This window comes from Ixodes scapularis, unplaced genomic scaffold, assembly GCF_016920785.2.
Source record: "Ixodes scapularis isolate PalLabHiFi unplaced genomic scaffold, ASM1692078v2 PGA_scaffold1__304_contigs__length_218370807, whole genome shotgun sequence".
Lineage (NCBI taxonomy): Eukaryota > Metazoa > Arthropoda > Arachnida > Ixodida > Ixodidae > Ixodes > Ixodes scapularis.
This window is the reverse complement of record NW_024609846.1, coordinates 137,366,436-137,388,384: the sequence shown is the minus strand read 5'-3', so window position 1 is coordinate 137,388,384 and position 21,949 is coordinate 137,366,436. Positions and strand designations below refer to the sequence as shown.

Sequence of the window (21,949 nt, the reverse complement as noted above, 5' to 3'; positions counted from 1 at the left end):
TCCCGTTTTTACGCCCTAAATTTTCACACATGCAGACTTCAAGAGGGGGGTCAAGACATCCGGACCCCTCCTCTGAATTCGCCCCTGGTTTCGAGCTACCGTTTGTTGATCTCTGCAAGGAACTGAATACAAATTTAATTTTATATTCTTGGGTTTGTGTGGAATCATCTCTGCAATATTCCTAAGGTAAAGCCAAAGGGGAACCAAGATTAAATGTTCAAGACACCCATCGTAGAACTCTGCAATTCGGGTCTTCACACGCCAGCTGTCAAGGCGCACTAGGTGAATAGCTGCTTGCATTCTTTAGACCCACAGCCGCGAATGCCGAATAAAAACAAACTGTCACACACGGCTGACGGCCCCGCTAAATATATCATACAACTCTTCTTTGTGCGAACAGGCATAATCATCTCGTCAGGCACGTTAACGCACGATTCTAAAACAAGTGCGTAAGTCGACCTGGCCTGGTGCTGGAATGAAGCTCATTTTTATAAAAAAGAGATGCTTAGTGAAACCGGTGAAAACAAACTTGGGCATAATATTTGTAACTTAATCTCGGGTGGCTGACACTATCAATATACTAAAAAAAAAACAGTAACATGCACGAACGCTACGCGGGCAGAGGGCTCCTACTGCGGCGGGCGATGGGGACGATGGAGAAGCCTCAAAGATAACCCCAAGCCTCTGATCGTACCCGCGTGGCCGCCGAGAGATGGCGCTAATAATGAATAAGGTGGAAGATTGCAACAGAATGGAGGGAACGAGGAAAGGAGGTGGAATTGGAGCATTTATTATGAAGAACATGAACGTTCAAAGGATCAGAAAGGAGTACGCTGAACATTTGTGGCTGAAAGGGAAAGTCGCTGGGGAATCCACAGTCCTTGGAGTTGTTTACTTATGGACAGGGACAGGTGCTAAAGAGGAAAACAAAAAATGATTGATTGCATATCAAGAGACATTAGTGAGCTAGGGAAAGGCTCTGAAATAATTATCATGGGAGACATGAATGCCCATATCGAGGGTCTGGATGAATATACGGACTCAACTGTAAGCATATTCCTAGAACTGCTGGAAAAACATGACTTAGTTTTATGTAATACGACTCACAAGTGTGACGGGCACATAACGTGCAAAACTGGCAATCTACATTCAACTATAGATTACGTACTCATGTCACACAAAATATATGGTAACTTACAAGTAATGAAAATAGATGAAGAGGGTTCCAAAAGTCTTGGTAGTGATCACAAACGTATTAAGCTAAATTTTGCCAGAGAAGTGAAGGCTGAAACTAGACAACTTATTTCAAAGCAAACTTTCTGCAGCGACAAAGAGTTGGAAATTGTTGCTGAAAGAATAGAGGAAGCAGTTTCAGGGCAACGGTATACAGATTGAACTAATGAGAGCCTAACTAGGCTTTTTGCTTGGAACTAGACAAAGTTCAGAGTAAACGAAAGGGGAAGCAAGGACATAGACCAAAAAGCTGGTGGGACAAAGAAATGAAGCAAGCGATACACAACGTCAGAAAGCCTCTAAAGAACGCAGGTATTCCAAGCGTAGTGCGGAGTCAGAAACGGAAGTAAAAAGAAAATGGGACAATTTTATAACATGTCGCCGAGAGCCATCCAGTTTGATCAATGCGAAAATTCAGAGAAAGGGTGAGGAATGGATGAGTAATGGTAAGTAAGAAAGATAGAAACTCAGCCAAGAAGTTTTGTGAGCACTTGAACTCACCCGGCCAAGCGACGCAAGCTAAACAGAGGTTCATACACTCGCATAAGGGAGATTAATTACAGGGAGATGATGCGATACGACATATAGGGCAGCGATGGCTGAGAAATTTCGGGAACGGGTACATGTGGAAGATAGGAGAACCGAAGGAAGTAGCAGTCCAGCTTGTAACATCGCGGATTTCGGACGAAGAGAATGGAAAAAGGCGGAACGAAGAGTCCCTAGTAACACGTCGACAGGCACAGATGGTATCCCAATCAAGCCGGTGAAGAATTTGGGTCCTAAATCTAACGCCAAACTAAGGGAGGTAGTGAACGCTATGATAACAAAAGGAAATATTCCAGATGAATGGAGGCTTCGTAGGATGAGTATGATATACAAGGGAAAGGGAGATAAGTCTGATATTAGGGATTATCGTCCCATAACCATGACACCAGTTATTTACAGGTTGGTAATGCAGATTATAAAGAACAGACTGGAGGGATAGGTAGATTGCGAGGGCATACTGGGCGAGTTACAGAACGGGTTTCGGAAACAAAGAAGGTTGGAGGACAATATATTTTCTCTAACACAGTGTATAGAAACAACGCAAAAAGAAAACAGACAGCTCTGGCTGGCATTTCTGCATATCAAGGCTGCCTATGACAATGTGAACCAAAGGAATCTGTGGGACATAGTGGAGAGCATAAACCTAGATGAAAGACTAAGAGCAACATGGAAAATAGAGATAAGACGAGGCCTTAGGCACGGGTGCCCGTTATCGCCTTTGCTGTTTATGTTGTATATGAGAGGATTGAAGGATAGAATAGAGAAGAGTGGGCTTGGATTCGACCTTTCGTACAGTAAGCTAGGCCAAAAATTCAGCAATCCTTACCGGGATTGATGTATGCGGATGATATCGTAATAATGGCTAATAACAGGATATATTTGCAGTAATTAATGAGGATCTGTGGTGGGAAAGGAGAGGAATTAGGTTTAGATTTCAGAAGTGAAAAGTCAGCAGTCATGATTTTAACAATGATGATGTTGAGAGGCTGAAGATACAGAATATTAGAGTTGAAAGAGCTAGTAAATACAGTTAACTAGGAGTATGGATATGTGATGGTGCAGAATATCTCAGTGAGCATGACAAGTATATAATAGGTAAGGGCAACAGAAATGCATCTGTAATAAAAAATAGAGCACTTTGGAATTACAAGTATGAGGTGGTGAGAGAGATTTGGAAAGGGGTCATGGTGCCTGGCTTACCTTTTGGAAACGCAGTGCTATGCATGCAATCCGAAGTGCATGCAAGACTAGAAATAAAACAGTAGGTAGGCTGGCTTTGGAGGCACATTGCGAAACTCCAAACCAGGCAGTACAAGGAGACATGGGATGGGCGTCATTTGAGGGCGGGGAAGCTGCGAGCAAGATAGGGTTTGAGGATCGCTTGAGGCAAATGGATGGGAAGCAATTGCATGAAAGGTTTTTAGATATTTATGCATGAGGAGTATAGACACAAAGTGGAGACAGCGCACTAGGAAAAATAAGAGGAAAGTTTTTAGGCTATAGTGGAGTTACAGAAGAGCAGATCTCAGTTAAAAATAAAGTTAAGGCCACAGAAAGAGATCGGTGGCTAGAGGGAATTCAGACAAAGACGGCTCTGGAAAGCTATATATTAAACAAAACAGTTATTGTCGAAGAAAGCATTTATGACAATTCTAGGGGAAGCTCATTGTTGTTTGAGGCAAGGACGGGTGTTTTACGAACCAGAACATACAAAGCGAAGTAGCAGGAAATGGATAGAGTGTGCGCTGCTTGTGGGGAGGAGGACGAGACGGCTGAGCAGTTGATACTCTACTGCAAAGGGATTCACCCTATGCCTACCGAAGACAACATAGATTTAATAAAGTCATTGGGTTTTAGAGACAGCGAAGGAAAAGTGGATTTCAAGACAGTAGAGATTACTAAGCAAAGATTAAATTAATAGTGGCAGAAAGCGAGAGAAAACTAGGTATTTTCTTATTAAATAATGGCAAGGGGTATTTATAACCTCACTTTTTTTTTAGTGCGGAGTGAATATAGTTTTTACATTTAAATATTCTAAGCTTAAATGGTAAAACAAAATGGCTAGGTGGCGTAAGCTACCGCCCGATCCAAAGAGCTCAGCCGGATTCATCCATCCATCCATCGTCTATTCCTGGTTACCGTGCAACAGCGGCTTCGAGTTTGTTGTTTTAAGAGCGGCTTTTGGTTTTGCGGATTGGTTTACCATTCCTCCGTGATCTGTGGTTGACGAAAGAATTGTGACTCTAGGAATAGAAAAGGCAAGACGTAAAGTGCGCGAGGTAACTGAGTATCGGTTGTCTCCGTTTAACATCGCTGTGCTGACGACGAGAAGACTCAGTAACTGCCTTTGAAACGGAAGATTCTTTACCTGCGGGGGGAAGTTGGCTTCCGAAATAAACATAGTTCGCGGAAAGCTCGTGTTACGCTTTTATTTGCTGCTCCTCTCGTCCCGTACATGAGACGTAGCGTCCTCGTTAAGCCTTATTGAGCTCGATTTGCTAGATTTTGAGCCGCCATAATGAGATGCAGGCGACGGAGGAACTTTGCTCCCCTGCTTCAGGAACGAATGTTTTTCCCTTTCTAGAATAACATAGGTTACAAAACCGTTCCTTTCCTTAGGAAGCACTATCGATACCGTAGAAGCGTAGAAATCTGGGTGAGTTGGTGGTGCATGGGAATGAAAAAACAGCGCAAACAAAACGACGGACCAGTAGAAGAGTATACCCACAGACAAAACGCTGCCCCATGTAGAAAAAAGGAACTGTAGAAGCGTAGAAATCTGGGCTTCTACAGTTCCTTGTCTGTGTGTATACTCTTCTACTGGTCCGTCGTTTTGTTTTGCGCTGTTTTTGATTCCGAGACTATTGATGCCCTTTTGTCTAAGAGTGCTTTCTTGCCGCGAACTGTGTGCCCAAGGAAGGAGAGTTCTTGCACGGCGAAAGCACACCCATTGTTGAGTTTCAAGCCAGCCCTGTCGATGCAGTTCGGTACCTGCTTCAAGCTCTTATCATGTTCTTTAAGGATGCTTCAAAACACAACAACGTCGTCGATGCAGCAAAATGAATTTTTCCAACTTTTCAAGATCGTAACCATCACCTTTTTCAACGCAGGAGGCGCAGAAACAAGTTCAAAACAAACTCGCTTGAATCTGTACAGGCCTTCCTTTGTGATGAAAGCTACCATGTCTCTGCTTTCTAGGCTGAGAAGCACTTGATGGTATGCGGCTGCCAAATCCATCTTCTAAAAGTATTTTGCCCCGTAGAGTTTGTGCAACAGCTCCTCTGTGTGTAACTGAGAAAACTTGTTTACCACCACTGCCTCGTTTAACTCTAGTGAAGGTCGACGCATAGTCTTATGTCCCCATCTTTATTTTTTACAACGACAATGGAGGACACCCGTTTGGAGCTATCTACCTTTTCGACGACGTCTTTTTATTTTATTTATTTATCAATACTACTAATCCTCATTGGAGGATTTTTGTAGGGTTGTACAAAACACAGATGCATAACCATAGTGCAGAAAAAACAGTTATACAGAGGGTAAAAAATATATGAAACAAACGGAGTGGATGAGACTTGGTATTTTTACATCATGAGCGCTTCGACATCATCCATGAACTGTTTCAGCGAGCTAGCGTGGACAACGTGTCGGGGCAAACTGTTCCATTCCTGGACTGCTAGCGGAAGAAATGAAAATTTAAAGCAATTATTTTTAGGTTGGAACTCCCTGAATATTTTCCCGTGGTTTGAACGGGTTTCTCTTCCATCGTGGGGAATAAGGTACTTAGATTTTTCTACTTTAGTCAAGTTATTGGCTATTTGGTAAATTTGCTTTAATCTCGCGAGCTTAGCTCTTTTTTCTAATCGCTGCACGCCGAGCACTCTACATAGCTCAGATGGTGAATCACGGGTGCCAAACTTATTAGTAATAAATCTTACAGCGAGCCTCTGCACTTTGCCCAATTTTCGTATGTTAGTTTTTGTGAAGGGGAACGAAACAGGGCTGGCATATTCAAGCACAGGCCGAATAAGTGTCGTGTAGGCCAACAGTTTGGTATCGCGGGAAGCGTATTTTAGTCGCCTTCTTATGCACCACAATTTCGTTAGAGCTTTTTTAGTTACTGCGTCTATGTGCATGCCTTAGTCAAGATCACTTGTGAACGGGACACCCAGGTACTTGAACTCATGGACGTTTTGTATATTGTTTCCGTTTATCTTATAAGAATGATTGAATATGTGTTTCTTTCTACTTATGGACATGGCTACTGTTTTGTCTGTGTTAATAAGCATCTGCCATCCTTTACACCAGTTTGAAATCTTGTCTAACGCGCTTTGTAATTTTAAGTGGTCCGAAGAATTTGTTATTTCAGAATATATTATACAATCGTCAGCAAAGAGTCTAACGTTCATGTCGATGTTATCAGTTATATCATTAATATAGAGCAGGAAGAGAAGAGGGGAAAGCACTGAACCCTGAGGTACTCCTGAACACATGGCCGTATTAGCTGAGCTATTTCCGTTAATTTTCACGAATTGAGATCGTCCAGAGAGGTAGTCCTTAATCCAATTTACAACTTGTCCGTCGCCTAGGATTTTCGTTAACTTGAAAAGTAGTTTATCGTGGGAGACTCTGTCAAACGCTTTTGACAGGTCTAGGAAGATGACATCCACTTGGCTTCTTTGATTTATAACCGAGGAAAAGTCGTGCACGCTTTCAATTAACTGAGTGACGGTTGACAATCCGGATCGAAAACCGTGCTGGCATACACCTAAAACGTTGTTTTCTTCGACAAAAGCAGTGATATGCTTTAGGATAACATGTTCCAATAATTTGCAACATGTTGATGTAAGTGAAATTGGCCTATAGTTTGAAATGCTCTCTCTGCTGCCCGATTTATGAATTGGAATTATTTGAGCTTGCTTCCAGTCGGGGGAATTTTTGATTCTTGCAGCGATTTCCCATATATTAGTGATAAGTATTTTGAGATCCATTCTGCATACCTTATCAGAAATGCGTTCGTAATATTATCTGGCCCGGCACTTTTTTTAGGGTCAAGATTAAGAAGAAGACAGAGTATGCCGGCCTCAGATATTGTTATGTTGCCCACGGTATCTTGTAATTGCCTATCTTTGTAGGGTGGCACAACGCCGTTGTCACGTGTAAAAATTGAAAGGAAATAATCATTGAAGTTGTTAGCCTTGTGCAGGCTATTGACGATTGCTGTATCGTTTGTTACTTTTGCGCGCGGATTTATGTACCTCCAAAATTTATCTGGCGCTGTTCTAATGAGGGAATAAAGAGTTTCGTTGTAAAACTTCTTTTTAGTACACTTTATTTTGCTCCCGAGTTCTTTAGTTAAGTTCGTGATTTGTTCTTGCTTCGATGCACTTTTCCTAATCTTTGTTTGTTTTTGAAGTCTGTTAATTTTCTGCTTGATATGAATAATTTCACGCGTTATCCAAGGATTTCGCTTAGCGGTTCTTTTGACCTTAGTTGGAATATGGGTATTCACACAATGGAAAATTATTGACTTGGAGGAATTCCAAAGGTCATTTGTGGAACTATCCGATCGTAGGGAAAGTTGATAAAAAAGGTCAAAGTGAAAATCGAAACAATCCAGGATGGCTACATCATTAGCACGATTTAAGTCTAAAACTTGAATAACCTAGCTGGTATTTTTTGGCACCGTATCTGGTCTGAGCGAGGCTACCACAATGTCATGGTCAGATATTCTGTCAACGATGTTCACGTCTCGTTCTTTTAAAAAGCAGCCGCTCACGAATATCAGGTCCAGGACACTCTGCGAGGAAGCCTGTGTACGTGTGAAGTCTGACACAATCCGGGTCAACTCATAACTAAAGCAAATATCGCACGTAGGATTTGTTCCGTAAAGGCATGCTAAGGGGTCTTGAGGTTCGGGCCAAATAATTTCAGGCAGGTTGAAATCTCCCGCCAGTATTATTTTATCATTTGGCTGAATGTTCGATTGCATGTACTTATAGAGAATGTAAAAAAAAATTAGCAATTTCGTTTGGAGGCCTGTAAGCAGCACCAACGTACAGGGTGAAGTCATTAAACCAAAGTTTACACCATAATGACTCAATGCCCGTCACGTCCGGCATTGGCGAGGCTTTAAAACACGTTTTGTACAAGATAGCTACCCCTCCGCCGCGTGACTGTCGATCTCTTCTTATTACTGAGTAGTTTGGTATATCAAGCTCGTTATCTTGGATATGCGACGAAAGCCAGGTTTCCGTCACTATCATAGCATCTGGATCGTGAGTCATGGTTATGGCCTCAAATTTTTCCAATTTGTTCAACAGGCTTCTTGCGTTAACATTTAGTATTTTTATTGCAAACTTTTCAGTATCAGCCCTCGGACGCAGTCATTTGTGGGTACTGCTTCCAGGCAGGGGAGTGATGTCGTTTTTGTTTTCATCCCATGCGTACAGTCGGGGACAAAAGTCTCCAGGACACGCGAGCTGCGGCTGAAACGCATCGCTCTGCCATCTGCCGGCGGGTGGCCTGGTTTCGAGATCACAGAAAAGCGCATGCGCGTCCTACTGTGCCTGCCAACATGTGCGTTTTCCCGCTCTTCTGCGGCGCGGCGCCTAACTCGGAATCGGGCGCGTGGTACCGCCTCGGAGATAGCGCTTACTGACATGGCACCTATCAAGCAAGAAGTCACGGCATCTCAACTGAGCGATAAGCTCAACTGGTTATAAAGCAAGGTGCGCTGACACGGCGAGATGCGGCGAAATGCCCCAGGCGGTATCTCGAGTTTCGGAATGTGTAGCAGACGCTCGTCAGCTGCCAGCGCTATCTCCGAGGCGGTACCACGCGCCCGATTCCGAGTTAGGCACTGTGCCGCAGAAGAGCGGGAAAACAGACATGTTTCCAGGCAGAGTACACTCTCAAGAAAAAAGGGTGTCAAAAGGTGTATTCTTACACCCTTTGTCCCATATAATACACCCCAGAATTTCAATTCGACGTGCAGTGCCCTACAGTCGAACAGAGAGCCCGAAATTTTACGAGGGGCTTTATAGCCGTGTGGTATAACATTTTAAATAGCTAAAGTACGTATCAAAGACCACATAAAGAAAACACCGAGTTTTTACAGTAGGGCCAAGAAAACCCGGATTATTTTTTTCGTGTTCCGTAAAACGTACATTAGCTATTTTAATAAGTTGTACCACACGGCTATCAAGCCCCTCGTAAACATTCGGGCCGTCTGTTCGACTGTAGGGCGCTGTATGTCGAATTGAAGTTTGGGGGTGTATTATATGGGACAAAGGGTGTAAGAATACACCTTTTGACACCCTTTTTTCTTGAGAGTGTAGGACGCGCATGCGCTTTTGTGTGATCTCGAAACCAGGCCACCCGCCGGCAGATGGCAGAGCGATGCGTTTCAGCCGCAGCTCGCATGTCCTGGAGACTTTTGTCCCCGACTGTACATTTGGTCATTTATTTTCATTTTGTCGAAGCGTAGAGTTATCTTATCTCCGGACGTTTTGTTTGGTTTCGTTCGCTCCAGCATCTTTTTTCTGACTTCTTGTACGTTTTTCGAAAAGTCTTCGTTTATCGAGAATTTGGTTCCTTTAAGCTTCTGACAGTTTCGTAAGATTTTCATTTTGTCTCGGAAATCTAAAAGTTCCAAAATGACGGGGCGAGGCTTTTCAGGCGAGAATTTACCGATGCGGTAAATTCTTTCGATAGGTACAGGTTGTAGCTGCAAGCGATCTTCTATTCTTTCTTTTCTTACCCTTGCTTCAAGAGTGCTGCTGTCATTGCGTCCAGATTCTTCAATTCCATAAATTATCAAGTTGTTCCTACGACTACGGTTATCTAAGTCGTCATACTTGATTTTGAGGTCGTTTAGACTGGTTTCCAGAGCTTGTACGTTCGCGACGCAAGTATCAAGTTTTTTTTTGCATCATTCCTAGCTCTTTGAGGCTGGCTTCAATATTGTCTAACCTGATCGACGTGGTTTGTTGGGTTGGTTGTCAAAACCCTTGAGCTGTGGCCATCAATACATAGGACAGACCGGCAGATGCACCAATCACAGACTCCGCGAACATCACAACGAAGTTTCTAAGGCCTCTCCAGATTCTTATCATCCCATAGTCATACATGCCCGTTCGTGTTTGCGTTGTCATCCCCTCTTTGGTGACACAAAAATCCTTGGGGGGCATGACAGCAGATTCGGCAGGGAAATCATAGAATCATTCGCCATGACCACAGCAAAAAACAACGTGTCAAACCCTTCCCTCCTGCTGACGAAAACTGAGGTTGAATTTTTAAAAATCGAGATAACCCTACCACCTGAACTTGCACTTGGCGTGTTTTATCTTTCCTTCTCTCCCCTTCTCTCCCCTACTCCTACTGGGTATAGTCAGGTGCTCGCTGTTGAAAGTTTACTCGTCTGTTGCTAGTTGAAAGATGTGGTTGTGTTGTCCCTGTTTTAGTTGTTTATACTTTCTTCATCCATGACATAAGAAATATTCCTACCCAATGTCGTTGCACAGCCCCTTTAAGTTGTTGGGAAGATGAAATGCTTATCAAACCAATGCACAAGGTATATCGGGCCCGGGAATACACAAAATACATTCCCAAGGTTCTAATTAGCGCCCCGTCATATTGTATTATTATGACTTATATTTCCTCTGGGAAGTACACCAATGTCTGCAGTTCAGCTGAACTCCATTTTTATAACAATTTGCGGAGAGCCGAATGCCCCAAAAATCTTCAGGGTGATTTTATGACAGGAGGCAATCACTCTAGGTACTAATTATCAAAGCTATAAAGACTTACGACACACTCGTTTCCATTCACAACAGTTTCATGTTTTCTCTCCGGGCACGTTTTTGTACAATTTACGTACAGGAAACCATTATCCTGGAAATGTAATAATTTGTATTATTTTTAAGAAGGTAACTAAAACAAAAACAAAAAACAGGGAAATTTCATACTTCTAACTTAACGGTAAAATATATAAAAACAAACTCTTGCACCAGAAAACTTAGTGTTCATCAATTTAAAAGTTCATTATCAACAACTAACCAAAATACTTGTAGCTTTCGTCGTCGTTCAATGTAGCTTGCAGTCCTCACCTTCGGCGTTCGTCGTGATCTTCAAAGAAATACTGAGCAGGAGTTCGCAAAGCTTTGCCGTGATACATTTGTTTATGTATGTTCATCATTCTGACTTTTTTATTTATACAACCTTTATAAAACTTTTGCCCACATCCTAAAAACGTTCTATAATAATATGTTTCTAGAAGGAGCTCGGAACTATAATTCCCCTCACCTTAGCATGGACCAACTGCGAAGGCTGTTAGTCCATGCATCGAAAGCTCCACCCCGACTGCATTGAGTGGAGCTTTCGATGCGCGAGCGCTCGTGCAGCCGCCGAGGCTTCATCCCAAGCAAACAGCCCGCGCTTTTGTAGTGCGTGGCTAATAATAGTCTGTGCTAAGGTGACCCGAAGTATAGGAAAGCCTTGACTTCTAGTTTTAACGTGACTACGTCGACAATAAAACTGTTTGTTCATGCCTGCGTCTTTTATATTTACTTACTTATTTTGGTAGTCAATTTTATGTGCTCTCGAGCAAACGAGATAGAACATAAAACCAAGCGCTTGCGCCGATAACCTTGAGCACGTTGTACCATAACCTCCTCTATACCCACAAAGCCTGGCAGTTCGACGACGGAGCCATAGAGTGCCCGGTCGCAGATTTGGATCGCGAGGATCTGGTAGCACAGAGCATTTCTTGGGGAACTTGGACGTCCGCGCGCAGCTTTTGCAGCGGCGAGGGCCCGAAACATGGTTTTTAAACCCGGCGAGAATGGAAGCGGTAGCGCGAGGATCGCGAGGAGCACGAGCGGCATTCCATCGCTCGGAAGAGGTGTGTCTCGGCGTCTCGCCGCCGCGGGGCGCCCGTCACGTGGCTTTTTCGGGGGAACCGAGGGCCCTGGGGGCACTGAAGTAACCGAAAACCCAACAAAGTCAGGAGAGGCACCCAGGGTTAAAAAGAGGAGAAAACGTAAGAACAAGTATAAACAAACAGCACAATAAGACATTGGATATATTAACATGCAGGGTGGTAGAAATAGGTTAAAATGGGAAGAGGTAGAGGAGCAACTAAGAAAGGAGGATTTAATGGTGTATGGGTTTTTGGAAACACATCTCAGAGACATGGAGCAGCCACCTTCCAACCCTGACTATGTATGGGAAGAATGCAACAGAATGGAAGGAACGAGGAAGGTAGGTGGAATTATAGCATTTATTAAGAAGAATATGAACTTTCAAAGGATCAGAAAAGAGTGCGCCGAACATTTGTGGCTGAAAGGAAAAGTCGCCGGGGAATCAAAAGTCCTTGGAGTTATTTATTTATGGACAGGGACAGGTGCTAAAGAGGAAAACAAAAAATGATTGATTGCATATCAAGAGACATTAGTGAGCTAGGGAAAGGCTCTGAAATAATTATCATGGGAGACATGAATGCCCATATCGAGGGTCTGGATGAATATACGGACTCAACTGGAAGCATATTTCTAGAACTGCTGGAAAAACATGACTCAGTTTTATGTAATACGACTCACAAGTGTGACGGGCACATAACGTGCAAAACTGGCAATCTACATTCAACTATAGATTACGTACTCATGTCACACAAAATATATGGTAACTTACAAGTAATGAAAATAGATGAAGAGGGTTCCAAACGTCTTGGTAGTGATCACAAACGTATTAAGCTAAATTTTGCCAGAGAAGTAAAGGCTGAAACTAGACAACATATTTCAAAGCAAACTTTCTGCAGCGACAAAGAGTTGGAAATTGTTGCTGAAAGAATAGAGGAAGCAGTTTCAGGGTAACGGTATACAGATTGGACTAATGAGAGCCTAACTAGGCTTTTTGCTTGGAACTAGACAAAGTTCAGAGTAAACGAAAGGGGAAGCAAGGACATAGACCAAAAAGTTGGTGGGACAAAGAAGTGAAGCAAGCGATACAAAAACGTCAGGAAGCCTCTAAAGAACACAGGTATTCCAAGCGTAGTGCGGAGTCAGAAACGGAAGTAAAAAGAAAATGGGACAATTTTATAACATGTCGCCGAGAGCCATCAAGTTTGATCAATGCGAAAATTCAGAGAAAGGGTGAGGAATGGGTGAGTAATGGTAAGTAAGAAAGATAGAAACGCAGCCAAGAAGTTTTGGGAGCACTTGAACTCACTCGGTGAAACGACGGAAACTAGACAGAGGTTCATACTCTCGTATCAGGGAGATTAATTACAGGAAGATGATGCGATACGACATATAGGGCAGCGATGGGTGAGAAATTTCAGAACCGGGTACATGTGGAAGATAGGAGAACCGAAGGAAGTAGCAGTCCAGCTTGTGACGTCGCGGATTTTGGACAAAGAGAATGGGAAAAAGCGGAACGAAGAGTCCCTGTCGAGAGGCAGAAATGGTGTCCCATTAATCAAGCTGGTGAAGATTTTGGGTCCTAAATCTAAGGCAAAACTAAGAAAGCACTATGAAAACAAAAGGAAATATTCCAGATGAATGTAGGCTTAGTAGGATGAGTATGATATATAAGGGAAAGGGAGATAAGTCTGATATTAGGAATTTTCGTCCCATAACCGTAACACCAGTTATATACAGGTAGGTACTACATATTACAAAGAACAGACTGGAGGAATGGGTAGATTGCGAGGGGATACTGGGTGAGTTACAGAACGGGTTTCGGAAACAAAGAAGGTTGGAGGACAATATATTTTCTCTAACAGAGTGTATATAAATAGCGCAAAAAGAAAACAGACAGCTCTGGCTGGCATTTCTGGATATGATGGGTGCCTATGACAATGTGAACCAAAGGAATCTTGAAACATAGTGGAGAGCCTAAACCTAGATGAAGAACTAAGAGCAATATTAAGGAACTTTTACAAAGCTATTAAGGTGATTATGACATGGGAAGGAAAGGCAACGGGGAAAATAAAGATAAGACGAGGCCTTAGGCACGGGTGCCCGTTATCGCCTTTGCTGCTTAAGTTGTATCTGAGAGGATTGGAGGCTAGACTAGAGAAGAGTGGGCTTGGATTCGACCTTTCGTACAGTAAGCTAGGTAAAAAAATTCAGCAATCCTTACCGGGATTGATGTATGCGGATGATATCGTACTAATGGCTAACAACAGGACAGATTTGCAGGAATTTATGAGCATCTGTGGTAGGGAAGGAGAGAAATTAGGTTTAGAATTCAGTAGTGAAAAATCAGCAGTCATTATTTTTAACGATGATGAAGTTGGCAGGCTGAAGATTCAGAATATTACAGTTGGGAGAGCCAGTAAATGCAAGTATCTTATAGTATGGATATGTGATGGTGCAGAATAACTCAGTGAGCATGAAAAGTATATACTAGGTAAGGGCAACAGAAATGCAGCTGTATTGAAAAATAGAGCATTTTGGAAATACAACAGGTATGGGGGGTGACAGAGATTTGGAAAGGCGTCATGGTGCCTGGCTTGACTTTTGGAAACGCAGTGCTATGCATGCAATCCGAACTGCATGCCAGACTAAATATAAAACTGCGCGGAGTAGGCAGGCTGGCTTTGGGGGCACATTGCAAAACGCCAAACCAGGGAGTACAAGGAGACATGAGATTAGCGTCATTTGAGAGCAGGGAAGCGGTGAGCAAGATAGGATTTGAGGATCGGTTGAGGCAAATGGATGGGGAGCAATGGGCACAAAAGGTTTTCAGCTATTTGTACATGAGGAGTATAGACACAAAGTGGAGGCAGCGCACTAGGAAATTAAGATTTAGGCTATAGTGGAGATAATGAAGAGCAGGTCTGAGTTAAGAAGAAAGTTAAGGCCACAGAAAGAGATCGGTGGCTAGAGGGAATGCAGACAAAGACGGTTCTGGAAAGCTATAGATTAAACATAGCAGTTATTGCCAAAGAAAGCATTTATGCCAATTCTAGGCAAGCTCTTGTTTGAGCCAAGGACGGGTGTTCTGCGAACCAGAACGTACAGAGCGAAGTACCGGGAAATAAATACAGTGTGCACTGCTTGTAGAGAGGAGGACGACACGGCTGAGCACTTGGTACTCTACTGTAAAGGGCTTCACCCTACGCCTACCGAAGACAACATAGATTTAACAAAGTCATTGGGTTTTACAGACAGCGAAGGGAGAGTGGATTTCAAGACTGTAGAGATTACCAAGCAAAGATTGAGTGAATGGTGGCAGAAAGCGAGAGAGAACTAGGTATTTTCTTATTAACTGATGGTAAGGGGGTTTTATAGTCTCACTTTGTTTGCAGTGCGGAGTGAATATAGATTTCCCATTTAAATATTCTAAGCTTAAATGGTAAAACAAAATGGCTAGGTGGCGTAAGCTACCGCCCGATCCAAAGGGCTCAGCCGGATTCATCTATACATCCATCGATCCTCTCATCCATTGTCTGCCGCTCTACCTTCTCAATTTCGGCGGGCGCTTCTCGTGACGATCTGCCAGGCTTTGTCAGTATAGAGGAGGCTATGGTTGTACATTATATGTATAGAGTGGAGTATAAGAGTCCTTTATAAAAAAATTGGTTACAGACACCTTATACGCACACATGTGGCAGTGACGTAACGTCGCTGCGGTGGCACTGCTGTTGGCTGAGCGCAAACGCTCTACTTGACGCCGTTCCTGCGAACGCGCAGTGCCCGCACCTAATGCGGAAACTGCACGTTTGCCCACACCTTGTGAGGGCTTGCTTGGAAACAGAGCGTTGGCTTATAGCGTCCTATGACTACTCACCATGTAATTGCAAACCAGGGACAATTGATACGAAAGTGGACGTAAGATCACCATAAGACTATGGCATAGCTTCGTTTTCATATGATAATGAGTTTTAAATAGGTTAATTGTAAGATTCCACTTGCACAAAGATAGTACAACGGCAGCGGTCAGTTTTCCATAGGCGGACCCTAGCAAGAGCCTTCGACGGCCATGAACTAAATTCCACAGGGAAGGCAATTATGGTGATAGTAGAATAAAATTTGGTTGCCATTCGCCCTATAGTCGTTATATTACCAGCTTAGCCGCTACTGGCAATTCAAATTTTATAAAACTGATCAATTATCTCTTCATAATAAATTCCAACAATCTAGATACAATGTTTCGAGAATTACATATTTCAAAAATTCTTAGCGGAGAAGGCGCATTCTAGTTGAATGCTCTTTCGCTTACTGGAAAAATATTGAGTCGCTAAACATTTTATCTATTTTTTTATGAAAATTAACTTTTCATTTGTGTCGTTTTCAAATAACCCGCATTCATTTTTAACAACATTTCAAGAACCAAACGCCAGGATCACCGAATTCAATGATCTGACACGCCGGCTCCTGAGACGCAATTTGTGGCCACTTTGGGTCTACATTTGACGCATAGCATGAATGTTATGGCGGTAAGCACATCTGTCGAAGACACGTTTCAAGCACCGCAACTGTTTTAAATGACAAGAGACAAAAAAAAACAAAAAAAAAACAACGAATAACCACTATTGTCGAGTGCGGTAAGGGCCCGTTGCCCTTTTGTTGCCGTCTCAAGGCGTGTGGTTTCCTTTTCTTTTATATGCAGCCCCAACTTCGCCTAAATTAACATTCATTTTCAAGTTTACATTTGTTTCATTTTTTTTTATGTGTGGCAATATCTCGCAAAGACGCTAGTATTTCTTAGGTGAAGTTATACATACTATTCTAACAAAATGTAATTGTGAAGATAAAAGCAAAAGAACATGACCCAAATTAATAAGCTTGACCTAAACTCACAAAAAAAGGCCCATTATATTCAAAGATCGACATATTTTATGTATGCTTATAAGCGCCATAATATAAAATAAAAGGAAGATACAATTAGTGGATACAATTAATATTAATTGCATTTATTAATATTAATAACAAATATTATGTCCTAGAGTTGGTGTGTTCTGCCCTTTGACAAATTGACGAAAACAGTGGAGTTACTAAATATTATTAATCGTCACTAAAGTGTTCGTAAGGGATAGCGGCTGGTATGGATCTCCATAACTGTATTACTGATATCTAGTGTGGGTAACAATAAAACATGCATAAGAAAACTACATCTTTTGATGAAAAAGGCTTTGCTGATGTTTTATATTATCAGTATATTAAACAATTGTTTTTATTATATAAAAGAAATCAAATTTAAAATATTTATGTGTCTAAACTTTTACTTCTAGCGAAAAGAATAAACGCATACCAACACACTTCTACATAAAGAATAAAACGTATACCAACACGCTCCTGATGAATGTAATGAACCTCTAGTTTCTTACAAGTATGATATATGCACTGTAAAAAGCTTACAACTTTTTTTTTTAAAACGGGGTTGCGTTTTTGCATTGTTTTGCTGCAGATAATTTCTAAATGCGACAGCATTTCGACGCTTTTCCCATGAACACCATATTCCGCTGATTAAATTAAAACGAGCATCATTTCCACACTCGACTCTGGGTCGTAGCAAAACGAGCCCAGCATCCATCTTCGTCCTAGCCAAACAGCCAGGTCTTGTTCACTCCGCTCTTTTCTCCTTTGCAGCATTATGAAGACAACCGGGGCACTTATAGCAAGCGTGGGACTTCTATTATAGACCCCTTCGAAAGTGCGTCTTCTGTTGGAAGCTTTGTAATCTCTGCACAACGGCAGACAGAAGCGCGAGCTCGTTGTGCTCCTTGGCGCCTCGGCTGCACCAGGCATCGTGCAGGTGGATCAAAACTTAATGGGGCGATGCAACGAGTTTTGTATTTTGCGGAAACACTGCTTAGAGCGGATCCCTGACGTTAATGACCTGTGAAATACCCATTCGTTTTTCACCCCACGCAATCGAAGTCGCAGAAAATAATAAAGAAAAACAAGCAGAGATCACCCCCTCAACTCGCAGCCAGAACAAGCGGCCACGTGATCTGGAGCCGATTATATGCCGCCAATGTTGATCATAGCCATGCGCTGGGGTTGGCAAAGCACAGGACACGCGCTGCGTTCCAGGCATTGTTTTGGTTCGGCTGTTGTCGTCATTGCAGCGATTGGACACACGACATGCACTACCCAAATTCTTCTCGAGCTATAGATTATCACGAGCCCAAATCGAGTGCCCACGCAATGCTCGGGTCCAATCTATGAGCCGCATTAAAATATCGTCACTGGGCGGTACTGCTACCGCCCAGCTACGTCATCAGGTTGTGCGAAGGAGAGAATGAATGAAACCGCTCGGTTTTGTCATCGAAATTACAGCGCAACAAAGGAGTTTCTTGGTCAGTGGCGTTGCGTGCGAGTATCCTTGAGTCCCACTAGTGCCAGTAAGCTCGTGTAAAGTTTAAAACATTCCAATTGAATATCGCTGCACCGCCCCTTTAAAGGGATGCTGAACGAAACATTTCATTGTGTATAATAGGTGGCGCACGATCTTTTCACGAGCCAGCAGCCGCCGGTGTGCGGAAGCACACGCAACAAAATTGACGTCATTATATTCCCCATTCACGCTTAAAGGAGTTGTGCAATGATTTTAACATTAAAAGAATTGCCATCTTCTGGTTTTGATATTGTTCACCTTGTCACAAATGACAGAAAACACACCTCCTTTCATCGAAATGTTGCGATTCCGCCGCGTAATAGCGAGGCAAAACTTAGAATATTCCCCGACCTGCAGCGGCGAGTGGCGGCCATGAGAAACACGCGGCGTGACGTCAATTGAGAATCTTGTAGAAAGATAGCAAGTTGTGCGAATACCTGCTCAATAAAAGGTAACTTTTCTACAAATCTTGTCGTTCCAACATATTGTGACGGTTGTAAGAAGAGGAAGAAGACGTCACGTTGGCGACAAGCGGGGAACAGATTGGGGCAAAGGACACGCTTAAATAAAAGCGTTACACTGGTGTCAGAAGTGGGATCTTCAGTGAAGACGCCTTCTGCCGGCACGCATGGACCTTCCTCGACAGCCTGAGGATGAGATCCCGCGAACCGGAGAAGCCATCGCGCCCCGGCCGGTTCCCGACTCCATTGACCCTAACATTCGAACTGAGACTTCATCGGCCATTGAAGCCCTGCTGGATGCCCACCACCAACGGACTGCCCAAGAGCTCAGGCACAGAGACGCGGCCCTTTTGGAGGTTCTGTCGAATTTATTCGAACGAATATCGGTCGCACTTCTTGATGGCCTGCGAGCGCTCGTCCAGCCAGGACTTTCGAAGGCAAGTCCAAGTTATCTGCCGCCAACATCAGTGACGACAAACGTCGCGTCGACTATACCTTTATCTACTCCACGCCTTAAGCTGCGGCCATTGCAGTTTGACGGCACAGGCACATGGTCTGCCTACGTAACACAGTTCGAGATTCTTGCTAAAGCCAATCGCTGGACCGAAGAGCAGCAGGCACAAGTACTTGCAGTAAACCTCAGCGGTCCAGCGTTGCAAGTGCTCCACCACATGCCGCCTGAATCCCGTGGTTCGTACACCTTGCTGGTCCAGGCGTTAGAAGAACGTTTCGGCGATGGGCCTCAACGTCACCTTCACCATGCTGAGCTACGTCATCGACGACAAGCATCGGGTGAGACGTTGTCCCAGCTCGCTGACGACATCGAGCGTCTTGCGCGCTTGTCGTTTCTCGGGTCTTCCGAAGACACCGTAGATGCTGTCAGCACTGCGGCGTTCATTGATGCTGTTGCATCTGAAGATATTCAAGAAGCTGTGCGTCTTTACCACCCCCGCACGTTTCGGGCCGCTCACACGTATGCATTAGAAGTGGAGGCCGCTCGCAAGGCCTCACGGTGGACAGCCATGCATCAGTCGGCAACCACCCTTCCGACAATGGCTTGCTCGAGTTCCCAAGAAGAAGGCCACAGCAGAACAGAAAGTGAAGATGCTCAACCAACAGTTGCTTTTTGCAAGGAAACTACACCTGCTACCTCGCTAGGCTCGTGTTCAGTTGAACTCGGCGCTCACCTTATTCCGCTATACGAGACTACTGCTTCTCGACTTCAACAAGATGACGCTGTCCTTCTAAAAAGCTTTCTATCTCGTTTTTCGACGGTATTCAGCAGTAGCAACACCGATTTGGGAAAAACAAATCTGACCGCACACCGCATCATAACCGGTGATGCTGCGCCCATTCGACAGCCACCTCGCAGGGTGCCGCTGGCTAAGCGCGCGCACGTAAATGACCTTGTTCAAGAAATGCTCACACAAGGTGTCATTGAGCCAGGATTTGAACTCTGGGCCTCCCAATGTCCGGTCGGGTGTGCGCGCTTTGACGCATATAAATGCGTCAAAAACCTGGTATCATCGACAAAACTTTTATTGTACGGAGTTTTAGTGGCGCCATCTATCCTAGGTCCACAAAACCGTCAGCTCTCTGCTACCGCGAACAGCCGCCAGAAGCCGGAGGGAGAGGGGGACAGGGCCGGACGGGTATGGCCGGACCCGGATGAGACTTTCCTCCTTTCACCATATTGTTCGCGCGGCGCCCGCCAGCACGTGGTCACGCGGTCGCGAGCGGATGAGTTCTCGCAGCTCATCGATGGCTCTAAAGAGAGAACCTTTCCGGAACCCCGCGCCTACCCCATCAACGTCACTGCGCACGTGACCCGGAAGACGATGTACGAGTTGAGAGGTGGCAAAAACCTGGATCTTTTTAATTTTTTTATAAAAACTACGGTATGGAGGCAAAATCGGTTTTCCGTACTTCACTTCAGAAGTGTCACGCATCAACTTCCACCATAATTTAAGCAAAGCTCTGAAATTGTTGCACAGCTCCTTTAACTCGAATATGATATGATGAATATGATATGATTCAGCATCCCTTTAAAGCTACTCGTTCGCGCTACTTTCACACACGCGGTGTCGGTTGGCGAAATAAATGTTATCGCATATCTTCGCATTCACAAGTCTCTCCTTGGTACGCTGATTGAGCAACTTTCAGATCCCGAGTTCTACTCCTCTTGGGGGACGTCTGGAATTTTGCTCGTTCTTCTCAATTTCTCTACCTTCCATTTTCAGGCAGTATTCTCATTCGTTTCGTGTTACAGAAAACATTTTCCAAAACGGGCATGCTGAAAGAAATGCTATCGCATTTAAAATACACATTTGTACTCTTGAGTAAGTAATATTAGGTCATTCATTCATTTGTCGATATCACCTCCATCTTAAAATAGTGGTTTGTTTCACCATAACATACACTCTGATCTTAATATGACAATAAATCATGAAATATCTCTTGTGTCTTATTACGTTTTTAAGAAGACGGTCGATATTTCTGCAATACCACTTGCGAATAGACGTGTCCTTGTTAGAGTGTTTTTCAGTCTTCTTTATATGCTTATGAGATGATAATACATATACGTATACGTAATACATCTATTGTTATACTCTAGTTTTATTAGCGTGTTTCTGTTGTATGTTTAAAGTGACATAATAGTTGTGTTTTCCTTTCATAATCACACGATATGTCACTTTTGTTTCTTAATTTCTGTTGTACTAGATTTACATACCTTGACGTTTGAATTCCCTCTACTAGTTAGAATTGTCACACAAGTAGTAGTGTACATTTAGTGGGACCTGTACCTACCATTGTGGCGTCAACAAAATACGGTAATAATGTATAGTTGCAGCCAATTGAATCCTTCTGAGTCATCAATAATTCTTGAGGCAAGGTTTCAAGTCCATTTTTATTTTCTTTCGCTGATGAATCTGGGCCAGAATTTTAATAGGGAAAAAAAATCGGATGTAAGTGTTTTTGTTTTTTAACTCTTTATAACAACCGACAAAACTGGGCAGAGCATTTACACAGCGGAAATGAAGCATTTCACCTTGCTCCACTAAAACAAAGTTGTAGAAATAAATATAATTTCTAAGGAACTTTAAAAAGTGGCATTGCTTTTTTAGGGAATCGGGGATATCAAAATACACACTTTGATACGCGTGTTCTATATCAAATAAAACACCCAGCAAGATAGTTTAAGAAATCGATTTTGACCAACCGTCTTGAGTTAGTTCGAAGCATTGATGTACACACTGTATTTATGTCTTGTTGCAGATCTCAACGGCATTTCTTACTTCAATAAACTTAGAAAATCTCGTCTGGATGCAACTTCATCGCATGTAGTTCAAAAGGGACCT

General features: G+C 43.3%; 1 protein-coding gene across 1 annotated transcript in view; it reads right to left on the bottom strand.

Moving 5' to 3' along the window:
• Positions 1-10,563: 10,563 nt before the first annotated feature.
• The window catches only part of LOC120837411, a 32,065-nt gene continuing 20,679 nt past the window's right edge, over positions 10,564-21,949 (bottom strand). The window contains exons 2-3 of the mRNA XM_040206740.2: positions 21,399-21,520; positions 10,564-10,674 (exon numbers count right to left, since the gene is read on the bottom strand). Coding sequence (XP_040062674.2) covers positions 10,564-10,674; positions 21,399-21,520 — 233 coding nt within the window. The remainder of the gene's footprint in view (positions 10,675-21,398; positions 21,521-21,949) is intronic.